Source organism: Canis lupus, chromosome X, assembly GCF_011100685.1.
Source record: "Canis lupus familiaris isolate Mischka breed German Shepherd chromosome X, alternate assembly UU_Cfam_GSD_1.0, whole genome shotgun sequence".
NCBI lineage: Eukaryota > Metazoa > Chordata > Mammalia > Carnivora > Canidae > Canis > Canis lupus.
In genome coordinates, this window is record NC_049260.1 from 18,103,042 (window position 1) to 18,117,402 (window position 14,361).

Below are 14,361 nucleotides of genomic sequence, written 5' to 3' on the forward strand. Positions count from 1 at the left end.
TGTTCCTGTGTGGATGGTAAATGTCTGGAAATACAAGCACACTGAAAAGAATACTCAAATTATATGAATTAATCAGAGAAAGTAATCTGTGTATTGACATTTCTACTTTTTCTCCATTAAACCAACGTCACTCAGAATATTGTTAACATTTTATTGGAGCTGGCTAAATTGGTGAGAATACAGAGGTGGGTGAGAAAGAAATGCGTAGCATAATAAAATAGAAATTATTATATTCAGGAGCACCTTGCTGGAGTTCGTTTGCCATCTCACAATATATTATGACTACCTGTGATTTATTGAATGTAATTTTCTCTTTAAAATATGGCACTTTTTCTTGCTATCATATTTATGTCTCTTGCTGAATGATAGTTGGCTGAAAAACACTCTTTCTTTTTCTTCTTGTTAGGTGAAGGGGAAGCGGACCCTGGGAGAAAATATTGCTGATAATGGAGGTCTACGGGAAGCTTTTAGGGTATGCACTGCAGCATTTGCTGTGATTTTTAAAATTAAACTATAGAATGCCATGTGGGTGCACCTCAATTTACACTGCAGACATATTCTTGAGGAGTTAGATTTCTGTCAATTCTGTGAATTTCTGTAAATAGAATTATATTTTCACGTTGACTCTGTCATACTGTATTATATGAATAGAGCTGCATTTTTTTCTTTTTTCTCTTTTTGGGGTATAAAGTCACCTTAAAGAATAATATTTGTTGTTAAGAATCATGTATTTAAAGGATAGTTTCCAGTAGATGCATTCACAGTAATATCAAAGCATGCTACAGAAATCTCCTTGGGGCTACGTTCATATGAGTTTTCCTGGAGTACTCTGTCTCGATAGCCCTTGCAATTTTCTCTTAAAATACCAAACTTCTCAATTGTGGCCAGAGGCAGGTGGTTCTCATATAGCGGGCCAGGTAAGAGTCCATAGTAAAGTTTTCATCATCCTCTGGTCCTTGGTTAAACAAGAAATGAGGATGATGTGGACAGATTTTCATAAAGGTAAATGCATTTAATGTAAAGACCAGGCTGTTGTTCTGAGGTTACCTCCTTCTGTATTCTGGTTAACACACATTTCATAAAATGATGGTGATTGAAGATGATAGTTCTCCCTTTTATTTGGAAAAATAAAAAATTGGCCCCAATATATTGACCCCAAAATTTATTTCCATAGTTCTTGCTATTGTGTTAGAAAACAAACAGCTTTTTTGGGGGGGGTAGTTTAACGTGTGAATGCTTTGGCCCAGCTGCTTTTGTATCTATTGAGTGTAAAAATCTTTTTGCAGGTGAACCTGCCTCACTGTTAAGCAACACAACATTGATTTGCATTTCCAGGGGTTGGTTTTGTTAAAGGAAAACGTGACAGGATGCATTTTATACATGGTGGAGGATGTATTTAGGATCTCTGCTCTGGGCGAGAAAAGAGGAAAACAATCATTGCAGAGGATCATCCCTTCTGCTTCTCTCACCAGGCTTACCGGAAATGGATAAATGACAAGAGGCAGGGAGTTGAGGAGCCTCTCCTACCGGGCATCATCTTCAACAACAACCAGCTCTTCTTCCTGAGTTATGCTCATGTGAGTAAACCAATGAAGGGGCATCAGAGATGAAATGTGGGACTTTGGCTTGCTCCCATGGTCAAAGGTTTAGAACAGAAGGTTAGTGGTATAACTTTGATTGTAGCTAAAATTTTATCTTGCTGCTTATCTTGAGGATACTTTTCACCTTCTTAATGTTCTATGGAACATAATTAATTAACTGATTAAGTCAGGGTTTATTGATGTTGTTTATCAAGTGGGTTACAAGCCCTACCATAACCCACTTGATATTTCTTTAATTTATGCTGACTTCTTAAAGTATGTATTACACTTTATAACCATTTCTAGCAATTTGTTCTTTGGCTCTCATGGCCTTGCCTTTTGCTGTTTTTCACCTTTATTTTGCAAAATACTATCCCACCACTTTCAACCTGGGGGGGGGGCCCTAAAGGCTGTGTTTTTCATGGCCAAATGAGTATGTGAAGACTGTGAAAGATGAAAACAACAAAAGCAAGGAGAATTGTATCACCCTTTTGTGAGTTTAATGGGTTTTCTGAGCAGAAATTGAAAAAGGATGTATACTCAAAAAGATATAATTCTGAGCTCAAGTCTCTGGCTAATGAGGCAAGTGCTAATTCTTTGTTGCTATTGGTTATTGCACTGGCTTATGTCACCAATGTGAAGGCCTCATTTTCAAAGCAGCCAGGGATGGTTCAAAGAAGGTTCTAATGCATGGCTTCATAGCGGGCAAAGGTGTATCTATAAGACCATGGTTGTTACCAGCACAACCTTCCTTTGCTCAGTCTTTGCATTGGCTCCTCGATAAGTTGATTCCTTCCCATATCTTTGGTTGAGTCTGGCTAAAGGATTCTCACCTTTCTGAGATCTTTTCTTTTTTAAAGCTGATATGACAACACTAAATCAATGATTTATCAACATGACATCAGTGAAACTGGAGTCACCAAAATGACCTTCTTTTTTAGTTTTCCTGTTGCTGTCAACACATCCCTGGTCTTTGGGTCTTCCTGGTTAGAATATCTAGATTCTTTGGTCTTACTTCATTTGTTTATCCTTATTTTTATGACATGGGTTCCCAAAGCTAGGTGTTTCATCCTTTTAACCTCTCTTTAAATTCATCTTCTCTTCTTCCTCATTCCCTTAATTGTCTGTAGACTAGCTCTTAAATCTCTTCTACTCTGTATTATCCCAACAGCCTGAGGGCATGTTTTTCTGACTTTGGCATCTTTCCACCACTGTCTTACATGCCCCTGAAATACCACTCTTATTTCATAACTGACCTGCTGAGGGAACTGCAGTGACTCCCAAGTGCCTATCACATCGAGGCCAAACATGTGCAGCTGGCTCTCATAGTTCCGTCCAGTCTTATCCGAGTCTATGCAACCAGCTCTGAGTTGCTGCAGTTCTACCAGACTCGCCCTTAGCCAGGCAGGTGTCCTCACGTCCACCCTGCAGTGTTATGCCTATTACTATCCTGGGGCTTTGCTTTTGATTTTCCTTGTATAATGTGACCTCCTTCATACTCCTCCCCCTCAGATTATTTAATCCTATCTGTCTTTCAGGCTCCATCTCAAGTTCCCCCTCCTCCACATTTTCCACAAACTTCCCCAAGGACTCAGGTTCTTTCTTTCTCTCTCTTTTTTGAATCTCCAACTCCTTTTCACTTCTCTTCATTACTATGCAGTTGAGTCCTTGATTATTCTAAAAATGTTGAGGACTCTTATCTCCATAGCTCATCTTCTGGATCCTTATATTTCTTATGTATCTCCATAGCATCCAGCAGAGAGGCTGGGTACACTGAAGACACTTGACATTTTTAGATGAATTGCTTCAAAAGGATAAGACTAAGGAACAGTTTCAGTTAAGGAGACTTTTGGGGGGAGGCGGTCAGTACCGGGCCAGATAACTCAAACAAACAAACAAACATAATATAGTTAGAATTTTCTAGAGCAGGGGTTGGCAAACCAAGACCCATGGGCCAAATATGGTCTCCTGTCCATTTTTGTAAAAAACTATTTTATTGGAAAAAAGCCATGCTCTTTCCTTTGTGTTACAGGTGGCCAGTTTTGTGCTACGGGCAGAATTGAGTAGTTGACACAGAGACCTTCTGATCTGCAAAGCCTAAAATACTTAATGTGTGCCCTTTGACAGAAAAAGTTTGCTGACCCTTGATTTAGAGGACAAAGTACAATGTCCGTTGTTTTTTACTTAATCAAAGCTCATCTTAGTTATATCCTAGTCCACAAAATCTTTTTGTACTTTAGTAAAGTAGACTAACTGGTAGCAACATTACCTTCATAGTTTTTGAAATGTCTTCAAATAAAATTCCTAAGCATATCTGATTTATTTTAAAACAAAGAGATTTGGGAAAAAATGGAAATCTATTTTATGTTACTAATGAGAAATTTATCTTGAAGGTTTTCCTACAGACAGAAGAAGGGGATTTTCAGTCTTTTGGTCATTGGAATAAGTCTGCCTATAGGGAGTAAAGTTATTTTCCCTCCTGAGAAGATACTAAGAAAATAGTCATAACCAGAGTGTGTTTTCAGAAGTCTCTTAAATGATTTATGAAGCAAAGACAGTACTATAACAATACTTTATAATCACGTAGGAATATAAGAAGAAATAACACAAGAAAAAACGAGGTAATAACAAATGCCAGAAACAACTTCATCTTGGCTACTAGCTTCTGAGGAAATGAAGGAATCACATTACAAAAGCATCTTCACAGTCCCACTTCGATGGTTTATCTTCATCAAAAGCAGTAGCATTATATCACCTTTTCTGCTTTGTATGTCCCCATAGTTTCCATGACCTGTTAATTTTTTCCCTCAGAATATTCTCCTTATCCTACTTCTCTCCATTCCTGTTTATATCTATTTAGTGGCCACTCATTGAGAACCTTCCTGAGGCCCCATAAATACTCTTCAAACTAGCCTCTTATTTCCTCTATGCACCCCTGCCAGATGATTCTTTTAAAAACAGGATTTTATCATTTTCTTGCTCAAACAGCATGTTTAAATATAGTTTAAGTTCTTTAGCTTGTTGCTCAAGGCTTCAGAACTCTGGCACCATCCTCTCTCCCCGCTGGTCTGCCATTGCTGCCCATTACGCACCCCACAGTCCAGCCACACTGAATGCCTTGCTTTTTCTTCTCTCTCAGATAGGTCTTTGTTTTTTTAAAAGATCTTATTTATTTATGAGAGAGAGAGAGAGAGGGAGAGAGAGAGGCAGAGACACAGGCAGAGGGAGAAGCAGGCCCCATGCAGGGAGCTTGACGCGGGACTCGATCCCGGGACTCCAGGATCATACCCTGGGCTGAAGGCGGCGCTAAATCACTGAGCCACCCAGGCTGCCCTCAGATAGGTCTTTCCATCCATGTTCTCCTGCACTTGGAATTCCCCCCATCATCTCGTGTCTCCTAGTTCTTTTCGCATTTCGCATGTTTCCAGACACATTTTAAGTCAGGATTAAGTCAGTTCCAGGGCAGGAACAAACAATACACGGACAGTTTCTTTTGTGGTTCTGCTCCCTGTCTGGCCAGTTGACGGTGGAGCTCCACTCGTGGTTATTTCTCAAGGACTTGGGTGCTGGAGCCTTTATCTCAGCACGTGTTTACATGTTCACCATCAGAGGAGGAAAGTGAGATAAGGAAATGTCCAGTGGACCTTCCTGTGGCATCTTAGATTGTTCTTAAGACACTTGAAACTTCTGCTAGGTTTTTAAAACTTCCACAAGAATGTGCCATCTATCACTTCTTAGGGTGAGGCAAACAAGGCACTTAGGTTGCAGAATACTAACTTCTCATGACTATCCTCAATTCGGTTTTTCCTGTTCGAGTGAGTATGATTGACTTTGATAAGGGCAATATATTCCAAGCATTATATCATTTGGGTTAATACATTGTCTGATTCCTGGGCATATACACTATTCTCTAGATTAAAGAAATTTGCCTGGAAACCTTCCTGATTTACTCAAATTGTGGAATTATGCACAACAATAAAACCTTCTGCCCTGGGGATTAGAATAATAGATGTTGCTACTGATGAAGGTTTTATCTGATCTACCAAAACTGTTTGTCATCCACTGAGTCTAAAATTACTCTTCGATATAATTTGCAGGAGTTAAAGTGGTAGAAAGTGTGTAACTGAAAAGGAAACATAATTATTGGGATGCTTTTCTCTTCTAGGTGAGGTGCAATTCCTACAGACCAGAAGCTGCCCGAGAACAAATCCAAATTGGTGCTCACAGCCCCCCGCAGTTTAGGTAAATGGGCAGAATGGTGACCCTAATTTTTACCTATGCATCTCCCACCTCCTCCCCGACTCAGCCATCCCAGTGCTATACTAGATAGGAGATCTGAACAAAAGCCTGTATTGTGAACAGCGATATCTCCATTTTGCAGACAGAAGTATCTGGCCAAACAGAAACAGAGCATCTTTTCTTTCATTAGTAGGAAGCTAGTTTAGTCAGAATTCTCTCAAAAAAATTTCTGCAGTAGACATTCATGCATACCTCTAGTCCAGTGTTATCTCAAGGGATCCATGAGATAGTATAAGACTCCAAAGGTAGTTTAGAATCCAAATGATAGCTTTAGTATTAATTCGCATTTATTATCTTCCAGTTTTTGAAAGGCACCAGTCCATGGGTGCTCAGTAAACTGAAATATTTGATTTATCCAAACACCTACTTTTAGTGTGGAGGCCAAAATTGTCTCTTTCCTTAGACAAGGATGAGAGCTCACATACTGTGCCTTAAAACACATAGAGCTCTGGTTTATTTTGTGTTATAGAATATCCTATTTAATGCCTCTTGTTCTTTCATGCAGCCAACTGGCAGACATGAATGAGTACTGCTTTCTGAATAGCTCTGAACACAAAAGAGGATGTATGGTGATATTTAGCTATTAGAATTCGTATCTGAAGTCAAAACTGTGTTTTAGCCTTTAGTTTGAATCATTTTTTGCAACAGTTACTTCATGTGAAGGGAAAAGGATTATGAATTACAATCTTATGTAATTGTCAGAATGTACAAAATAATAAGTAAAAATAAAATTAAGGTTAGTATACTTACCCAGTGCTAGGTTCCTAGCACAGTTTGAGGGAGATTTTTTACAGTTGGGGTCAGAGAGAATTATAATGGGAAATACAAGAACTGTAATAATTTTTATTGATTGATTCTTTGCTTTGAACATGTTATATCTGGATAGCTTTATGTTTATTGAATCCATCAGCACAGTGCAGGAAAATCATCTAAAATTTCTCCTATATTTAAAAATCTTATTCCTAAAACCTTGCTTTAGAAATGCTTCAGATACTGGCTCTAAATTACCCAATAGCATAAAAACCTAATCACTGTGTTAGAAAATTCTCCCCCACTGGGCTAAACTGTCAAAAAAGTGCTGACAGTCTCTAATGGACCCAGATATGCTCCCACCAGTGACTGGTGCAGATGAAACCACACAGTAGATTAATTACGTAACAGATAAGATTTTAGAAACTAATTTCCTCTTACTGACTAGTTGCCTGGAATGTTGGATTTTAGCTGATAATTTGCAGAATGTACTTAACTAATTATCAGCTAAATTCTCTTTAACATTTGCCCAGGGTGAATCACGCTATGAAATATGCATTCCTACTCATACATCCCAGCTAAAACCCAAGAGGTTTGAATACAGGCCAGTGTATTCCTTCAAATGCCCATGGGTGACAAAGTCATTAGGGAAGAAATAGTAACTAAGAATGCTGAGTCTCTAGTCAAACCTTTGAACATGCAGTTGAATAAGAAATAGATGAGGGGGCAGTTTTTGCTGGCTTGTTAGTGATGTCTGCAGTAACTATAGATTTTGAGTACAGTAGGAATCACACAATGGAAATACCACTGCCAATTAAAGTGCTGAGTAGGAATCCACAGTCTTTACTGCAGTCAGGGAACTTGCAAGAACACCAGAATTTGGAACTAACTGCAGTAAAGCATTACTCATCAATAACGAGTACACACCATTCATTAGTTTGTTGTGTGGACCAAATTCTAGGTAAATGTGAATCTTTAAACATAATAGGAATTAAGCAAAAGTGTTTTTGTAGATCGAATGAGGTCTTGAAAGATAAAGATAGCAAGAGCATGCATGAATCTTACAAACATAAAATATTGAGTGAAAGAAGCCAGAAACGACAGAGTGTGCATACTATACTGTGTGATTCCATTCATATGAAGTTCAAAAACAGGCAAAACTAATCTCTGGCAATGGAGGTCAGACTAGTAGTTATCCTTGGAGGTCCTACTCGTAGGGCACACAGTGGAGCCTTCTAGGTGCTAGAAATATCCCATGTCTTGATCTGGGTGGTGGTAACATGGATATATACACATGAACGAAATTGATGAGCCTTACATTTCAAGTGTGTGCACTTATATCAGTCATACCTTCCATAAAAAGTAAAAAAAATGAGAAAGCCTAAATATTGGTTAATCCTACATTTTATAGGAATCTGTAAATTTACAAGACTATGCAATCATATACATGACTTATAAGAATTGTAAGTCCTACTGTATATAGGAATTTGAGGGTGTAGGGAAGATTAATAAGAGCAAATGCCAGGCATTCAGGAAGGGCTGGTTCTAATCTCAGCTCTGAGAATTTCTTTGGAAATTTACTTCTCCATTTTTGGCTTCAGTTGTCTCTCCTATAAACAGATGAAATGAATGCAACATCCCTGTGAGCAATAGGCTGCTACAGTTTTATCCAGAACCTGTTGATATAGAAGAATTAAATGACATGGGCTGTGCCCTATCTTTTTCAGGGTCAATGGTGCAGTTAGCAACTTTGAAGAATTCCAGAAAGCCTTTAACTGTCCATCTAATTCCACGATGAACAGAGGCATGGACTCCTGCCGACTCTGGTAGCCGGACCGCTGGTTTATGCCATCCAGAGAGCCGTACGGTGCCAGTAGAGGCCACACTGAGCCCTCATCACCACTACCTTCAGCCTCTATTCCTCCGAGGACTCCTGTTTTCAGTGCATCTTCCATTATTTGGGTGTTGGTTGGGTTTAAACAATATACTCAAATGGTAGGGCTTAAGAAATGGAATATGAGAAGTGAACCAAGCAAGTATGTTTCTTCACAAAACCAAACCAACAAAAATAAATCCCTAGGCTACTTTTGTTAGAACATTATCTGCTGAATTGTTTCTCTTGTCCATTTTTAGTGTGTAGACAGTGAAGTGGTACAGACCATTTTAAGCCACAGCTTTGCAAGGGCCCTAAGTAGAATGTATCCAGAACAAAACTGAGTCTATTAAATCTGTACCTGTCGGTGATGAAGACATGTTCCTGGGTACCTGGTAGGCCTTACCGCTCTGCAGAACGCAATGCGAGGTTTTATGGATCGTCATTCCCAGCGTTTATTCACTCTGTGGTAGTTAAGTTAGAAATGTGTTGGAGTTTCGTTTTACAATTTTTTGCCTTTGGTTTTGCAGTCTGTTGGGATGAAAGTGCATCTCACAGCTTGTATCTGATGTAGCTGATTGCCCTGTTCAAGTCAGCATGAACAAAGCTGGCCAAAAGGGCCCTTGAGGAAGGGTTTCTGTTTATCAAGTAGAAAAAAGGAAAAAGGATGTGTCTTTAAGGCCAGAAGGAGTCAAAACTTCTAGTCACGCAATGGTAGGGACCCTAGAAGATGAAATCTCCACCATTTGATCTCTTCTTCCCAAGCCTCAGTGATTCTGTCTGCCAGACACTTTTCTTTAGTTCAATTCTTACTTGTCTCATTACCCTGATATATGTGCATTCTTCTGTTTCTGAAATAAGCGGGCATTGAGAAAGTGAAATTCTAATTCTCCGTTAGGGATGTATGGCTTTCATTCCCCTTTAGCGCCAAGGAACAAATACCATGTTGAGGTGGATGCAAAGTACCCTTGTGTTTTGGCTCAGCTAATGCTACTTCTCTTTGGAAAAAAGCTTTTTGAAAAATTTCTGGATTGAGGATATTTTCAAATCTATTGATTAAATTAAAAATTCCCTGCATAGTCCAAAGAAACATAATTTTCACTGTCCGAGCCTTGTAAAGGGTCTGTAAGGAAGAGCAGGACTAGGGTTTTGATCCTCAGGACTTTATGCTTTCAAGTGACCTCCTCCATCTCTCATTAGTGTGTGTGTAGGATAAAATCGTAATGGCCTGAAAGTGGTTACCTGGCATTTCCAGTTTCTTAAAATAGCTGTCCTCCCTCTGCATTATTCATCACATATGCGGTTTGGGTTAAGTGGGCCGATAGGAAAATCTCAAAAGTGAAAGGACAAATGCAGACTAACCATAGGAGGCTGTTTTGCACCCCTGTGATTTGTTGTCCTTTTTTATTTTATTTTGTTAAAGGTAAGTGTGTGCCATGTCCTTTGTAACCATGGGAACTTTGAAAGGGAGAAAAATGCAGGGGTCCCATCATGAAGACAGCAGTCACACTGCTTTAGAGGAGAGCGATTTTCCCCTGGACTCCGTCCTATCCAAACGAGCAAACTTTTAAAGGGCAGCTACAGTTTTCCTCCTTTTTTTAAACAAAGGCTTAATGCAACCTTCATTCGTGTTTTTAAAATCAAGTGGAATTAGGGTTGAGCTGCTGGGAGTGTACATGCTTTTTCTCTGAAAGAATCATCCTGATTTGGTTGAGACATACAAGATACTCCTTGTTTTATCCTGGCACTTGGACAGTCAAAACCAGCTGCGCTTTCTTATGCTTATTTGAATGGCATTTTCCTTCTAGATTTCTCTTTCTAAACTCCAAATAAACACATTCCTGCAGGTCAGAGAAAGTGTTTGATATAAGCATCTAATTAGGGCTCTGGAAATGGGAGTCACTCAGTTAGTTGTTGGTTGAGGACAGCTGGTTGATGATCAGCTGGGGCCCTGTAGTTTCTGAATGATGTGGCTACCTTGTCCTGATTAACTTTACTTGACCGAAGTCAGTTACCCTGAAAGTTGTAGATAAGATACAATGGCCATTATCGACACAAAATAAGCCCAAATCATTGCTACTAGCTAGAACAATTTTCTGGTGGGGTTGGGATTTCCAAATACACCTCATGTTTAAATTTCAGATGACACTCATGTTCCTTCCACACTGATGGCTAAAGGAAGCAGTCGCTGATTAAGTGGTGGAGGGAAGAAGGTGAAATGCCAGTGGAAGGAGAGGTACAAAAGTAGGGAGAAGCTGGCCTCAATATGCCGCTGGAGAGAAAACAGGATTTGGGCAGCGCTTGCTCAGCACATTCCCTGGAGCAGAGCCATAAAGTCTTACAAAAATAATTATGGTAAATTAAACGGAAATGGGGTATTGGATCACAGACCAGGACTGCCAATAACACACTTCTCTGATTCACATACCAGATGTTCCACCAGTGAACTCTTGTCTGGGTGTTGGAAGGAGTAGGTTTTTTTTGGAAAATTCTCCAGATTAGTCAAGGATTTTAGGTCTATTAAGTGTTATTATTTGAGCTGATCACCATTGCCCCAAGTTTGTTCAGCTTTTCACCAACCACACAGCACTGGCCTCCTATTCCCATTTTTTCCCTTTTATGAGACAGACTTGGACATGACTAATGCAGCCTCGGGATTCGTAAATTATCCTGAAGTTTATTCAGTGCCTTTCCTCAATGGAGCTTAAAGCATAGCACATAAATTTTATCTTCTTTAGCCCTGGAGCATCGCTAGAAAGCAACAAGGAATGATGGCTCACCACACGGGTGATGCTCATGCCAGAGAAGTGGAGAGAGGTTTGAAATTGCTTTGTCAAGTATCCCAGAATCAGGAAAGGCAGCGTCTTTGTTCTTTGGGCTGCTGAGCTCTGCATTAACCTTCATCCCTTAGATCAACCCCATGTCTAAGTACATTTATTCTCTTGGTATTTCTATAATCACTTAGCATTTGATAGGCTTCATCTCTGATATTTTTAACATAATGTCGCAGTTGCATACTAAGTGAGGGAAGAATATGATTGTGTCATGCGGCGACATTGTCATCACCAGTGGCAGTGCCCCCACTGGTTTGAAGAAAGGTGTTCTTGCGTGATGCGTTTTCTATCTAAACGGTCATTATATTTTCTTCTCCTACTTGTGAAACAATGTGAATAACCATTTTAAGGACAATAAAAGGTTGAAGATTTTGTTTCTTCTCTTTTTATTTTTATGTACGTACGTATGTATGTTTCCTCTCTTTTAAAAAAATATTAGAATCGATCGTATCTGTTAACATGCTCAGTTGTGTTTTAGACAGTGCTATTTGTCCAAAAAGTACACAACGCACCGCACCCCTGGTTCCTTGGTTTAGGAAAGTGGGATTTGAATGCAGTGACTTTGTAGACACTGAGAGATTTGCGAGGTGGTCATTGTATTTTCTTCCAGAATATGAGTCAGCAGATGTGGTTTATTGCTTATGCAGGAATATTACTCTTGAGGAAAAGGGAGGCTTCTGAAGGAATTATCAGCCACAATAGGGCTGGTCTTATAAAAGTGACAGTGAGCATTACAGTTAGTATCAGGCCAAAGAATCTCTGTGCGCTCTCACCTTTCTTTAACAACCTCGTCCATTTATAGTCAGTCACTCAATCAACACAGCATAACTGAACACCTTTTCGATTATATCATGGAACTAGCTGTATTTAAGCACATTATATGCTGTCCCTGGGCCTCCGTGAGCAGTCTGGTCTTACGTGGGAGACAGATACATAAACTGTTGGAATCACCCTGCTTTGTGGCAAGTGTGGTGGTATCAAGGAGATTGGGTTATGGTTTGGTGCATAGAAAAGGAATTGCTCGACTCTCCTCTGGTGGATGCTGTCCGTGCTCTCTCTCTCTGTCCAAATCCCAGCTAGTCCCCTTTCCTGAGCACCCTAACCTCACCTTCTGTGTGCTTCTCTAAGTGGCCATGGCTCTCTAGGATAGCTGCGCTCATGCTGCTGGAGCCTCTTTGCCCCAGGCACACTTAGAGAACTGCAGCAGCCTGGGATTTTGTATCCCCCAGTGACCTTTGGACAATGAGTGATGCACGACAATGCAAGCCTGTCTGTCTTGCCTGAGTCCAGACAGATCTAGAGGCATACCACAGAATTCATACTATTCTATGGGAGCATCTTGAGGTTAGGCTGGTAGGGTAAGTAGAGTCCCCTATTGATAACCTTAAACATCTTTTCTGGGACAGCCCAGGTGGCTCAGCAGTTCAGTGCCGCCTTCAGCCCAGGGCCTGATCCTGGGGTCTCAGGATCGAGTCCCATGTCAGGCCCCCTGCATGGAGCCTGCTTCTCCCTCTGCCTGTGTCTCTGCCTCTCTCTCTCTCTCTCTCTCTGTGTGTGTGTGTGTGATGAATGAATAAATAAAATCTTAAAAAGGAACCACACTGATATGTTCTAAGATCCGGAGAAGTACTGGTTTGTAGCTGGTGTGCCGTAGGGACTATGTACAGGAAGGAGATGGCTACCAGACGGGTTACAGAATTGGTGGGTAATAAGTGACTGAGTGTGGCCTGTTAGCATTCCTCTTAGAGAGTTTGCTCTAGTTTCTGAGCTGATTCTCGAAATAAAAATTCTTACGTAGGGGGCAGTGACAGAAGGAAAGATGTACAGAAATGGCAGTTTATGAGCGAGCTCCGGGGTGCGGACACGAAGGAGGGACTTTGGGGAAATGGAGCCAAGGGGTCTAGAATTTCTCACGCTATGGTCTGTATGATAGATTTTATGAGACACAAGAAGTATGAGTCTGATTCAATTGTTAGGTATATATCTAAGTGGACCTGATCAAAATTTGATGAAGGCGAATATTTCCTGTTAGGTCTGAGGTATTTGCACGTCCCTCAAGTTCAGTGTTTTGTAAATTAAGATCACACTAGCTGTTGAAACATTATCTTAATGGCTTAACCCAATTTAAGTTTATTTCTTGTTTTCATTGTATACAAAATGGGTATTAATGGTCAGTGAGCCTCTCTCTTCCAGTTGGTGATTTAGGGACCCAGGTTCCTTCCACATGTGATTCAGCCATTTTCAACATGATCGAATACAGGCTCATCTGACAAGAAGCTGGTGGAGGGGAAGAGGCCATGGAAGATCCTGAGTGGAAGGTTTGGTCTGGTCCCAGGAGTTGTCTATGTCACCTCTGCTCATACTCCATTGGCTAGAGCTCAGTCATGTGGCTAAACCTAACTGCAGGGAAGCTGGGATAGATAGGCCAGCTGTGTGCCTGGAAAGAAGAGGAAATGGGTTTTGCTGTCAGCTGGCAATCCTGGCTGCACCTTCTAAAGTGAAATACGGGACAGTAACTTTGAGGTCATCTGAATTCTGGGAAATTGCTTTTGGGCACAGCACAATGAAAATTTTAAAATGCCATCGGTAGCCTGCAGTTTATTCTGTAGGAGTCTTTTTAATTAACAGCTTAATTGGATAATTTAATCCCCTTTAGAATTGGAGATATGAAAATGAAAATGAGATACTCCCTGTGATCTGACAATACCGTGCTTTAATAAACACACCAAAGTGAGCCCGGAAATGAGCACCACAAAAGCATTACCATAATTTGTGATCAGTGAAAGAAAACCTGATCTATAATTTTAATTATTTCTGAATGGCTTAGATACATGTTTCATTTGAATGTGTATTTTGTTTTGTTAATTGCCTCAATTAGGAAGATAACAGAATATAAGATTGTGTGGCTATGCTATAGATAGACAAATGTTCTAAGCTTTTAAAGTATATCCCATTGAGACAGTAAATAAAATATCCTATGAAATCAAATCTTGTGCTGTTTTCTAGTATTTTTAGAGAATTTAGA

The 14,361-nt window shown here is 40.1% G+C and overlaps 1 protein-coding gene across 4 annotated transcripts in view; it reads left to right on the plus strand.

Moving 5' to 3' along the window:
• The window catches only part of PHEX (phosphate regulating endopeptidase homolog X-linked), a 209,933-nt gene extending 198,225 nt beyond the window's left edge, over nucleotides 1-11,708 (plus strand). For all 4 annotated transcript variants that reach the window (XM_038587067.1, XM_038587065.1, XM_038587066.1 and 1 more), the window contains 4 exons: nucleotides 407-472; nucleotides 1,473-1,577; nucleotides 5,746-5,822; nucleotides 8,357-11,708. In XM_038587067.1, the coding sequence (XP_038442995.1) occupies nucleotides 407-472; nucleotides 1,473-1,577; nucleotides 5,746-5,822; nucleotides 8,357-8,459 (351 nt within the window). In that variant the 3' untranslated portion in view covers nucleotides 8,460-11,708. The remainder of the gene's footprint in view (nucleotides 1-406; nucleotides 473-1,472; nucleotides 1,578-5,745; nucleotides 5,823-8,356) is intronic.
• Nucleotides 11,709-14,361: the final 2,653 nt, after the last annotated feature.